This window comes from Lithobates pipiens, unplaced genomic scaffold, assembly GCF_037356315.1.
Source record: "Lithobates pipiens isolate NorthernLeopardFrog02 unplaced genomic scaffold, aLitPip1_a1.2 Scaffold_8, whole genome shotgun sequence".
Taxonomy (NCBI): Eukaryota; Metazoa; Chordata; class Amphibia; order Anura; family Ranidae; genus Lithobates; species Lithobates pipiens.
The window spans coordinates 270,236,738-270,249,711 of NW_027507903.1; the positions used below are offsets into that span (position 1 = coordinate 270,236,738).

The 12,974-nt window shown below is 42.6% G+C and overlaps 1 protein-coding gene across 3 annotated transcripts in view; it reads left to right on the forward strand.

The window, feature by feature from the left end:
• The window catches only part of MON2 (MON2 regulator of endosome-to-Golgi trafficking), a 208,906-nt gene that overhangs the window by 154,474 nt on the left and 41,458 nt on the right, over nt 1-12,974 (forward strand). For all 3 annotated transcript variants that reach the window (XM_077471965.1, XM_077471966.1, XM_077471967.1), the window contains one exon: nt 10,979-11,039. In XM_077471965.1, coding sequence (XP_077328091.1) covers nt 10,979-11,039 — 61 coding nt within the window. The remainder of the gene's footprint in view (nt 1-10,978; nt 11,040-12,974) is intronic.

Here is a 12,974-nt window from a genome sequence, read left to right on the forward strand (position 1 = left end):
TCAGACCTCCTTTGAACTCTTGGGACTTGAAATTAGTCATTGTTACAAAAACAGCTATTAGGACCGATAGAACATATTCCCTTAGTCCTTCTGACAAGGAAGTTAGTGTTCTTGGTTCTATATCCTCAGCAAGGAGGGTTTTGGAATTGTCTGCTCTTTCTTGTAAATAGCCATACTTGATTATTCACAAGGACAGGGTGGTGTTGAGCCCTCGTCCAGGTTTTCTGCCAAAAGTAGTCTCAGGATTTCACTTGAACCAAGATGTTGTCCTGCCATCGTTTTTTTTCCAAAACCATGTTCCAGGGAAGAGAAGTCACTACATTGTCTTGATGTGGTGAGAGCAGCCAAAGTCTATTTAAATGCAACTGCTCAGATTCAGAAGACTAATGTCTTGTTTTTACTGCCAGAGGGTCCTAAGAAAGGACAGGCAGTGTCAAAATCCACTGTCGCTAAGTGGATTCGGCAAGTTATAATTCAGACTTATGATTTAAAGTGTAAGATTCCACCTGTTCAAGTCAAAGCACACTCTACCAGGACGGTTAGTGTTTCTTAGGCAGTGCGTCACCAGGTCTCCATGGCTCAGATCTGTAAGGCTGCAACTTTGTCTTCAGTACATTCATTCACCAAGTTTTATCATTTGGATGTAATAAGGCATGAGGATATGGCCTTTTGGCGCAGTGTGCTGCAGGCACCAGTATAGATCCTCAAGTCTGGGCGTGCCCTACGGGTTGTGTCTCCCTCCCCTCAAATAGCATTGCTATGGGACGTCCCATATAGTTAATACTATGACTCTGTATCCCATGGTGTACGATAAAGAAAATAGGATTTTTATAACGGCTTACCTGTAAAATCCTTTTTTTGGAGTACATCACCGGACATAGAGGTCCCGCCCCTCTTTTTGAGGTTTAGATATATTGCTTTGCTATAAAAACTGAGGTACTGGTAGGAGGAGGGGTTATATAGGGAGTGAACTTCCTGTATTGGGTATGCCAGTGTCCAGAACCTGAAGGTGGCAATAGTCCATATAGTTAATACTATGGATCTGTGTCCCGTGATGTACTGTACTGGTAAGCTGTTATAAAAATCCTATTTTAACTTTAAAGGATTTTGAATTTCAGCATATGGTTCACTTTAAGTGACTGTCATTTTATTCATTTGTTGTACTTTTGCTGTTTAAAGTTCTTCCTTCTAGTGAATCCTTAAATAATATGAAGTATGCCCTTAAATGATAAGTTTATCTTTGGGAACATGTTACATGTAATATGTTCCTGTTCCCGCAGTGACTCAGTGATCCAAGCCCTCTGTGTGACAGCAGTATAGGGAGAAGTTCATTCACAGAGTTCTGTGAATCAACTACAAGTACCAACACCCTTTGTGGTTATCGGCTTGTAGTTTTTAATGAACTACCATGCCGCTGTTGAGCACTGTGGTAGTTAATTGATTTTTCCTGTCAGTGTGAAATTGCCTGCCTGTAAGATGTATGCGCAGACAGATTACACTGACAGTGCAAGTCCTGCATGGCATCCGCAGTCTGCTGATTGCTGGTGCAATGCTTTCCAGGATTCAAAAAAAATAATAATAATAAATGCACTTTTTTTTTTACCTGCAAAAAATGCGTGTGTATATGTGTGTGTATGTGTATGTGTGTATATGTGTGTGTATATATATATATATATATATATATATATATATATATATATATATATATATATATATATATATATATAATATATATTTATTTATTTATTTTTTGTAAGGTGAACTTAAAGGAAACATTTATTTGCCACTGAAAATGCCATTGCTATACAGTTCTATCACATTTTAGGGATTCAGTTAGGCTGTTAGTTGGACTTCCTCTACACAATGATTGGTGCATTTTGTAATCAGACTAAGCATAAAAGCTTTTGTGCCATTTATGCTCAGAATAGGGAATGGGAACCTTGCTCACTGTACATAGGCATTTTAAGGTAATGCAGTAAGATAAATAGTCACATTCAGTAACCCATAACAACCAACTGGAATTCATCTTCTTGTGATCAGACTTTAGGCTGAACGCCAGGGAAAGGAAAAATGTTCCCTTACAGTGAGACTGCCCCCACACTGCAGGGGTTAAATGTCTGATTAGATCGAGGGGGGATTGATTCTACACTTGATTATCCACTCCTGCAGGCTCACTCAAGGCTGTAAGTCTTGTCCCTGCTGCCTCTTTTTAACTATGCTCAAGCAGTTGCAGGTCATTTGATGTCATTAAGTACAATGCAAAACCCATAGCCCTTTGTTAAAGCAAGGATGCCGTGGACAGTCCAGCGGCGAAGAATTGGGTAAAGTAAAACCACTTTTTACAGCCCCAACGACCTAAGAGAGCATTTCATTCTTGATGTGCAGGGGCAGACCCAGGGCAAGGGAGCATTTTTCTTTTCCAAGGAATGGACTTTAGGAAAGCAAGTTGAGATTGTCTACTATGGGTTATTTTTTTGTTATTTCCATTCTTTGCATTACCAAATAAGCCTATTTCTATGAAAGCTGGACCACTTTCTGCATTTTGTTTCAGGAAATACAGCTAAAATGAATTAGTTTCATTGCTTGTGATGCCATTTCCTCTGGGTAAACTGCCGCACAGAATTGTAGCTTTGGCACTAAGTGAGCCATGCATTAAATGCCCCCTTAACGACAGAAATAGTTATAGAAAAATGTGTAAAGGAAGTACTCGCTGATCATTTTTAACATTTTTCATAACACCAGGTTTGACATTTATGTTTTTACACAGGGGGTATCATTGCTAAGACATTTTTTGCGGTCTTATTCAGAGGTTGAAACAAAAACTTAGTGGATTGCAACGATTTACTTTAAGAATAACTAAAGGCAAAATGTTTCCTTTAGTTTTGCATGGAGTGGAGAGAGGTCAGAACACCTATTAGATTTTTATTGCTGTCTGTGTCCTCGTTGGCTAGATTCATCCTCTCTATTTCTCCTGTTTACCATTATCATTGAAAGTGAAAGTAATAGAAAATCACAAATTTTGGGTTGTCCCCAGAAAAGTAATAAAGGTAAAATCTTCCAATGGGAACACTGGTTCTAGTGCCCTGGGTGTACCCAAGGGATTCCCTTAACCACTTGCCGACCACCGCACGACGATATACGTCGGCAGAATGGCACGGGCAGGCATATGGGCGTATATATAAGTCCCTGCCTGCCCGCGGGTGGGGGGCCCGATCGGGCCCCCCCCCGGTGCCTGCGGCGGTCGGCATTCCTTCGAGAGCGATCCGGGATGAGGGGGCGGCCATTCATTCATGGCCACCCCCTCGCGATCGCTCTCGACGAATGGAAATCCTCCGTGACATCACTTCCTCTCCTGTAATGTAAACACAGGAGAGGAAGTGATGTAATCTCTCCTCCGTGTCGGTATTTTTCGTTCCGGCACCGAGGAGAGAGGTTCGGTGAGTTGCACCAACACACCACACATACAGTAGAACATGCCAGGCACACTCACACCCCCCCTTTACCCCCCGATCACCCCCCCCCAATTACCCCTGCCCCCCCAGTCACAGTGACACCAATTGCTTTTTTTTTTTTTTTTTTTTTTTTTTTGCATTGGTGTCATTTGTGACTGTAATAACTGTTAGGGCAGTTAGGGTTAGCCCCCTTTAGTTCTAATGTACCCCCCTAACCCCCCCAATAAAGGTTTAACCCCGTGATCACCCCCCGTCGCCAGTGTCACTAAGGCTGGGTTCACATTGCAGCGGTTTGAGAACGGATGTGATTCGCACCGCACTGCAGTGCAAATCACATCCGATCTCTGTGCGATTCGAGTTCAGCCATACAGATAGTATGGCTGAATTCGTGTCGCACCCGCCGCAAACTCGCACGGGACCCTTTTTTTGGTCCGCAGCAGAATCGGATCGCATGGGTGTTCACACCATGCGATCCGAGTTTGCAGATCGCACTGCGATATGCGAACTGATCTGGGGGTGTCATTATTTCACTGACACTCCCAGCAGTTCGCATAGGGCAATGTGAACTGCCGCCGGGAGGCATGCGATGCGGGAACCCGCCGCGGATTCGTGGCGTTCCCGCATCGCTCCAGTGTGAACCCAGCCTAATAAGCGATCATTTTTCTGATCGCTGTATTAGTGTCACAGGTGACGCTAGTTAGGCAGGTAGGTATTTAGGTTCGCCGCAACTTTTTATAGCGCCAGGGACCCCCATATACTACCGCATAAAGCCCCCTGATTGCCCCCTAGTTAACCCTTTCACCAGTGATCACCATATAACTGTTACAGGTGACGCTGGTTGGTTAGTTATTTTTTTATAGTTTCAGGGCACCCGCCATTTATTACCTAATAAAGGTTTAACCCCCTGATCACCCGGCGGGTGTCATTTGTGACTGTAATAACTGTTAGGGCAGTTAGGGTTAGCCTCCTTTAGTTCTAAGGTACCCCCCTAACCCCCCCAATAAAGGTTTAACCCTGTGATCACCCCCCGTCGCCAGTGTCACTAAGGCTGGGTTCACATTGCAGCGGTTTATGAGAACGGATGTGATTCGCACCGCACTGCAGTGCAAATCACATCCGATCTCTGTGCGATTCGAGTTCAGCCATACAGATAGTATGGCTGAATTCGTGTCGCACCCGCCGCAAACTCGCACGGGACCCTTTTTTTGGTCCGCAGCAGAATCGGATCGCATGGGTGTTCACACCATGCGATCCGAGTTTGCAGATCGCACTGCGATATGCGAACTGATCTGGGGGTGTCATTAACATTTCACTGACACTCCCAGCAGTTCGCATAGGGCAGTGTGAACTGCCGCCGGGAGGCATGTGATGCGGGAACCCGCCGCGCATTCGTGGCATTCCCACATCGCTCCAGTGTGAACCCAGCCTAATAAGCGATCGTTTTTCTGATCACTGTATTAGTGTCACAGGTGACGCTAGTTAGGCAGGTAGGTATTTAGGTTCGCCGCAGCTTTTTATAGCGCCAGGAACCCCCATATACTACCGCATAAAGCCCCCTGATTGCCCCCTAGTTAACCCTTTCACCAGTGATCACCATATAACTGTTACAGGTGACGCTGGTTGGTTAGTTATTTTTTTTATAGTTTCAGGGCACCCGCCATTTATTACCTAGTCTCACTAGTGTACCCCTAAATTTAGGGGTGTCTACTTTCCAAAATGGGGTCATTTGGGGGGGGGGGGTTTGTGCCATCTTGGCATTTTATGGCCTTCAAAACTGTAACGCCCTTAGAAAGCCTGAAGGCGGTGCTTGGTTTTCGGGGCCCCGTACGCGGCTAGGCTCCCAAAAAGTCCCACATATGTGGTATCCCCGTGCTCAGGAGAAGCAGCAGAATTTATTTTGGGGTGTCATTTCACATATGCCCATGGCATGCGTGAGCAATATATCATTTAGTGACAACTTTGTGAAAAAAAAAAAAAAAGTTTGTAATTTTCCCGCAACTTGTGGCAAAATATAAAATATTCCATGGACTCAACATGCCTCTCAGCAAATAACTTGGGGTGTCTACTTTCTAAAATGGGGTCATTTGTGGGGGTTTTGTGCCATCTTGGCATTTTATGGCCTTCAAAACTGTAATAGGTAGTGAGGAGTGAAGTCAAATATTTACGCCCTTAGAAAACCTGAAGGCGGTTCTTGGTTTTCGGGGCCCCGTACGTGGCTAGGCTCCCAAAAAGTCCCACATATGTGGTATCCCCGTACTCAGGAGAAGCAGCAGAATTTATTTTGGGGTGTCATTTCACATATGCCCATAGCATGTGTGAGCAATATATCATTTAGTGACAACTTTGTGAAAAAAAAATAAAAAAAAATTAAAGTTTGTAATTTTCCCGCAACTTGTGGCAAAATATAAAATATTCCATGGACTCAAAATGCCTCTCAGCAAATAGCTTGGGGTGTCTACTTTCTAAAATGGGGTCATTTGTGGGGGTTTTGTGCCATCTTGGCATTTTATGGCCTTCAAAACTGTAATAGGTAGTGAGGAGTGAAGTCAAATATTTACGCCCTTAGAAAACCTGAAGGCGGTGCTTGGCTTTCGGGGCCCCGTACGCGGCTAGGCTCCCAAAAAATCCCACACGTGTGGTATCCCCGTACTCAGGAGAAGCAGCAGAATTTATTTTGGGGTGTCATTTCACATATGCCCATAGCATGTGTGAGCAATATATCATTTAGTGACAACTTTGTGTAAAAAAAAAAAAAAATTATTTTTTTGTCATTATTCAATCGCTTGAGGCAAAAAAATAAAATATTCGATGGGCTCAACATGCCACTTATCAATTTCCTTAGAGGGTCTACTTTCCAAAATGGGGTCATTTGGGGGGGTTTTGTACTGCCCTGCCATTTTAGCACCTCAAGAACTGAGATAGGCAGTCGTAAACTAAAAGCTGCGTAAATTCCAGAAAACGTACCTTAGTTTGTAGATGTGACAACTTTTGCGCAAACCAATAAATATACAGTTATTGACTTTTTTTTTACCAAAGACATGTGGCTGAATACATTTTGGCCTAAATGTATGACTAAAATTGAATTTATTGGATTTTTCTAATAACAAAAAGTAGAAAATATCATTTTTTTTCAAAATTTGCGGTCTTTTTCCATTTATATTGCAAAAAATAAAAATCGCAGAGGCAATCAAATACCATCAAAAGAAAGCTCTATTTGTGGGAAGAAAAGGACGCAAATTTTGTTTGGGTACAACATTGCATGACCGCGCAATTACCAGTTAAAGCAGCGCAGTGCCAAATTGTAAAAAGACCTCTGGTCATTTACCAGCAAAATGGTCCGGTCTGAAAGTGGTTAATTTGCAGGTATTTCCTGTTTTCCTGCTTTTTCTCACTTCCTGTTTCCTGGGACAGGAAATTAATGTAGATGGCAAAAAATAAACCAACAGGTGTTCTAACCCTCCCTTACTCTATCCATAATAACAAAATAAAGTGTTGCCTATTGTTCTACTTTAAGTTTTTGAAGTTACTGTAGTTCATTGTTCTTTTTGATGTTGCCTTTCATGTTTCCAGTGCGATGTATATCAAGACTGGTTGCTATGAGCAGCAGGAACAGATCTTCTTCAGACACTTTTATGCATGAGGCTCATTGGAACACACATTCAAACACTGGCATTTATAATCAGTTAAATAGAAGCACAAAAAATGAAATTTCTCTTTTGTCAAGTCAAAAATAGCAACGCCTCTGGCATCGAGGCTTGCAAGTGAGACAAATGGAACAGTGCTCAGATGTGTCTCCCATTTTGGTAGGAATCCAGTCCAAATCATGTAAATTCTTCTATGCCGGTCTTTAATCCCCTACTTGTCATAAATCAATGTGATCTTCAGATTTTCTCGCTGTGTAATATGCGAGAAGTGTGGGCGAGGAGACAAATATTAAATATCTATTGCTGGTAACTTGAGAAAGTTGGTAACTTAAGAAAGTTGATTGAAAAATTGCCAAGCAAGTAAGAGATTGTCTGTCTGTGAATAAAGCTGTTTGTAATGAGTGCAACCTGTGCAGTAATTGGGTTATAGTGCTCCTGATGGGGGAACATGTCTAGTAATAAAAACAAGACATCAGTAGATGGCTGCTGGTTACTGTGTTTTGCCTCCAACATCCCAAGGGACCACTGACGAGTATCTACTATCACTGAATTTGTACTAGTGTTTTTTTGTTTTTTTTTATACAAATGTATGGCCAGAATACATCATGCTTATTATTCTTGTTAATGTGGTCGGATTAGTTCCAAATAAGATATTGTCATATATTTTATATTCAGTCAAGTGCACATAAGAATGTTATTTTTAATAAGCCATTTAATATAACATATTTGTCCCAAGCAGTCCTATAACTAGGAGTTCTGGGTGCAGTTACTCATAGCAATTAATCTGAAGTCCTCTTATATTGGTCTGACTTCAGAAAAGTGAATTTTGATTGGTCACTTTGGGTTACTGCCCTTAGGGTTTAGCATCTAAGAATAACATACCTTTAGTTATGTAAAAGTCATTTAGTACTTTTGTCATAATGGTTCTCCATTGGCTATGGTTGGTTTTTGGGCTGTCAGATTGTATGGAATTTTCAGGCTGGTAATCTGACATCGTTCAGAATAAAATCAATATATTAAGCAGTGCATTTCCATCCAAAATATATTATATGCATAACTATACATCTGATGGGGCAATATATATTCACATGTAATAAGATGAAACATACATAATATAGAGTGTATACATCAGTATAAACTCACAAAATGTAGGGGGAAAACACTTAAAGCGAAGTTCCACTCCTGTGCCACATTTGGCACCTTTCGGGGGGGAGAAGGTACCTGTTTTTGACAGGTACTCGTACCCCCTTCTGAGAGATCTCATCACAGCGAGGTCACTCAGAAGTTTGGCCCCCGCCGCCGGGCCATTCAGAAAGCACAGCGTGCTTCGCACTTGCACAGTAGGGAACCAGCTATGAAGGCAAAAGGCTTCACTACCAGGTTCCCTTAGTATGAATGGTGGTGGCAGCAACCCAGAGCCAATGGAAACACGGGTTGGGGTCCTGACATCGTGGATTGCAGGACAGGTAAGTCCTGATATTAAAAGTCAGCAGCTACAGTATGTGTAGTAGTAGTATGTGTTAATTGTTTGCTTGGGGGGGGGGGGACTCCTCTCTAAGTGTTCTCACACACCATGCAATGGGCAAAAGTAAATAATAAAATAGTCCAAACAAGAAATCTTCGGTGGTGGCAGAATCTTAAGTGATATGTGGGTTGGCTCACTTCTGTATTGGATCTTTTAAAGCTTCCTAAGAGGTTCAAACAGCTTTATCCATATATGGGCACACCATTAAATCTACCTAGTAATTGCTCCAGACGTTAACCAAAAGTGAGTAATAAAAAAAGTCCAAACAAAAAAAATCTTCTGTGGTGCAATGTGCCAGAATCGTCTGTGATCATATTGATGATGACCCTTCTCCTTAGATAATAACACACACTTCACCCGGTGATATGTGGGTCTGCTCAGTTCTGTATTGGACCTCAAAGCTTTCTAGGAGGTCAAAACAGCTTTATCTATATATGGGCACACCATTCAGATCTATCTTCAGACATACTCCACAACTCACATTAATTGGCATAAAATGGAAAGAAAGATTAAAGAGGAAGTAAACCCGCCCAAAAAATTTCCATTTTACTAATGTTACTCTAATACTGTACATCAGCCTTCATTCTGTATATGTTATATCTCAAAACGAGCGCTGTAAATACCTTTTTTTCTCTTTTTCAAATTATCTTCCTTCCGGGTATCGCCCGCGCCATTTCAAATTGGGGCTTTGACGTCCTTTCCGGACGTCATTTCCGCCCTTAGTTAGATTTCACTCCGGAAATCTCGCGCATGCGCCGTAGCGTCAATAGAAATCCTAACCAAGCCTCGATCTCGGTTGCCGTTACTAAGGCAACAAAGCATTCATTCCCCTGCGTGACGTCTTCAGTCACAAGGGGGAGTGTCAGGAAGAGCAGGGATAGGATTACAACGCGAGACTTCTCCTCTGCCGCAATGAGGAGAATGCCTCGTATTAAAAAAAGGCAGAGAGGCAGGAAGATGAAAGTCGGCAATACAGTATACGCCGCATTCGCACGACCACACAGCGCAAGCGCGGCTGACGTCACGGAAATGTAAACGGCGGCTTTTACGAAAATGTGACAAGTAAGTTCACTTTCTCAGGCAGCGATCAGCTGCCTGAGAAAAGTATTATCTAACAAGCTAAACATGTGTAGGAGGGTTTACTTCCTCTTTAATAGTGCTGTCTGTATAATATTTATTTAAATGAAAAAGGTTAAAAATACACTCACAAAAAAAATATATATATATAAAACATTGCATATCACTTAAAGATACTTCAGCTCACCACCAGTTCCCAGGAATATAGCGTTATGAAAGCATCGGTGGTGAGTTTTTAACCTTTTTTTTATTAAAATAAATCATATTCAAAGGGCACTATTGGTCTCCCCTTCTATTTTATGCCATTTCTATGATTGTGAGTTGTGAAAAGATGTCTGTCTGGAGGAGCAATTACTGAAGATAGATCTGAATGGTGTGCCCATATTTAGATGAAGTTGTTTTGACCTCTTAGGAAGCTTTGAGGTCCAATACAGAAGTGAGCAGACCCACATATCAAATGGTGTTATCTAAGGAGGACGGTCATCATCAACATTATCACAGAAGATTCTGTGCATATTGCACCACAGAAGAGTTTTTGTTTGGACTTTTTTAATTCACCTTTGGTCAATGCATGGTGCTTGAGAACACCACTGTTTTTATATTGATAATATACAAGGGTTTTGTGGAATCACTGATTACTATATGCTTGGGAGATTGACTGCACAAATTGCTTTATGTTAACCTTTTTCAGTTGTCCGGAATAAAGCCTGCTGCTGTGGTTGTTTGCAGATCTTCTAGACATGAAAGTTTTTGGCATATGGACACAAATATATATAGAACGATACTTTTAACAGTTGGAAAATGTGCTGCTTTAGGATTTACATTTTACACTACAGGATTCCGGCTTTTAGAGAATCTGCAAAAACAAGATGCACAATTGGCGGTTTAATTGTGTACAACTTTGGGTTTCTGTAGGATGCTCCATGTTCTTTCTGAAGAACCTGATCATTTCTTGGGAACTGTAAAGGTTGGAATACCTTAGCAAGCCTTTGCTAATGGACTTCCCCTTTTTCACTGATTGTGAATTGTGATAGGGAGGGAAACATCTTGTGTGCAAATTGGTAATGGTTATCTACCAAAAAGGTAAATTAGGGCGTGTGAAATGATGTTGGCACAAAGGGTCAAATGCAAATGTAATGATTTCCTTTCTAAGTAAATGGCTGATTTTTTTTTTTATATATATATAACTTTGAAATGTTATTCTACACACAGCATCACTTTACTTCCTGGAACTACCACCAGAGTAATGCTGTTTTTTCTTCTTTTTTTTTTCTCTCTAGCTCACCTCCAGATAATCTTTCAATTGAAGAGTTTCAAAGAAATGAGAGTATTGATGTAGAGGTGAGTGGAGGAAGAAGAGAGCTCTCTTTGTAATGCCATCTGTGTGAGGGGGGGGGGGGGGAGGCGGCGGCGGCGAACGTCAATATTCTGTTGCTAGTAACTTGAGCAAGCTCATAGAAATATTCACAAGCAAATATAGATCTTCAGTGAATTAAGCTGTCACTTGTGATAACTATAAGCCAATCGACAGTGGGTTACCGCTCCTAACCAAATGTTCAGACAGATTTATTATCGACATTGTTCAAAGCATAAATACCGAGCATGGAAGTGACAGTTCATACTCCCAAATGGTTTACTTGCTTGAAATCACCTGAAGGCAAATCCAGGGTATGTTTTACATACCTTTATATATTTAGCTATTCTGCATGTTAACAATTCCCTTTCATTCACTTGACAAGTGCAGAGTCGTGTGTTTGGGAGAAAAGTTGTTGGGTTTGCTTCTTTTTTTTTTTTCTCTCGTCATATTTTGTTGGGCTGTTCCAAAATGTTATGCAGCCTTTTGGATTTTACCTATTGGTAATTTAAGTCAATGTAGTTTAATTGGCCTTAAGTGTATTTCCACCTTTGCAGCTAAATTGGAATAAAACCTACTTTATTTTTGTTACCTGTATTCACACATTTAAAAAAAAATTTAATTGCAGCTTACCTTTTAAGATGGGGTGGGCAACTGTGTTTGCCATTAACCCTGTCTGTACTGTGCAGGCAGATCTTCATTGTGCTGTGCAGTCAGATCTTCATTGTGCTTTGCAGGCAGATCTTCATTGTGCTGTGCGGGCAGATCTTCATTGTGCTGTGCGGGCAGATCTTCATTGTGCTGTGCGGGCAGATCTTCATTGTGCTGTGCGGGCAGATCTTCATTGTGCTGTGCGGGCAGATCTTCATTGTGCTGTGCGGGCAGGTCTTCATTGTGCTGTGCAGGCAGGTCTTCATGGTACTGTGCGGGCAGGTCTTCATGGTATTGTGCGGGCAGGTCTTCATGGTATTGTGCGGGCAGGTCTTCATGGTACTGTGCGGGCTGGTCTTCATTGTACGGTGCGGGCTGGTCTTCATTGTACGGTGCGGGCAGATCTTCAATGTACTGTGCGGGCAGGTCTTCGTGGTACTGTGCGGGCAGGTCTTCGTGGTACTGTGCGGGCAGGTCTTCATGGTGCTGTGCGGGCAGGTCTTCGTGGTGCTGTGCGGGCAGGTCTTCGTGGTGCTGTGCGGGCAGATCTTCGTGGTGCTGTGCGGGCAGATCTTCGTGGTGCTGTGCGGGCAGATCTTCGTGGTGCTGTGCGGGCAGATCTTCGTGGTGCTGTGCGGGCAGCTCTTCGTGGTGCTGTGCGGGCAGATCTTCGTGGTGCTGTGCGGGCAGATCTTCGTGGTGCTGTGCGGGCAGATCTTCGTGGTGCTGTGTGGGCAGATCTTCGTGGTGCTGTGCGGGCAGATCTTCGTGGTGCTGTGCGGGCAGATCTTCGTGGTGCTGTGCGGGCAGATCTTCGTGGTGCTGTGCGGGCAGATCTTCGTGGTGCTGTGCGGGCAGATCTTCGTGGTGCTGTGCGGGCAGATCTTCGTGGTGCTGTGCGGGCAGATCTTCGTGGTGCTGTGCGGGCAGATCTTCAATTTCAGTTGTAACTAAATTTGATCATTGTCTGTCCTAGCAAAGTGTGGAGTACATGCTTGGCTTCTTGCATTTTATGTTAATGAGGATAGTCTTGGGACAGGCTCACTTTAATACCTGGTACATACAGGCAGTTTTTTTCTCCCATTCAACCCAGTGGGCTGAAAAAATAAAACTTAGGAGCTTGAAAAGAGCTTGCTGTAAAAATTATGTAATGTTCGTACAGTGATCTCCCTGCTGAGCTATTGTGTTCTGACAGGGGGATTGTCCCCCCGCCCAGAACACCCTGGTCAGCGCTTGCAACAATTGGCTAACAGCGCTGATTGGATGTCGAT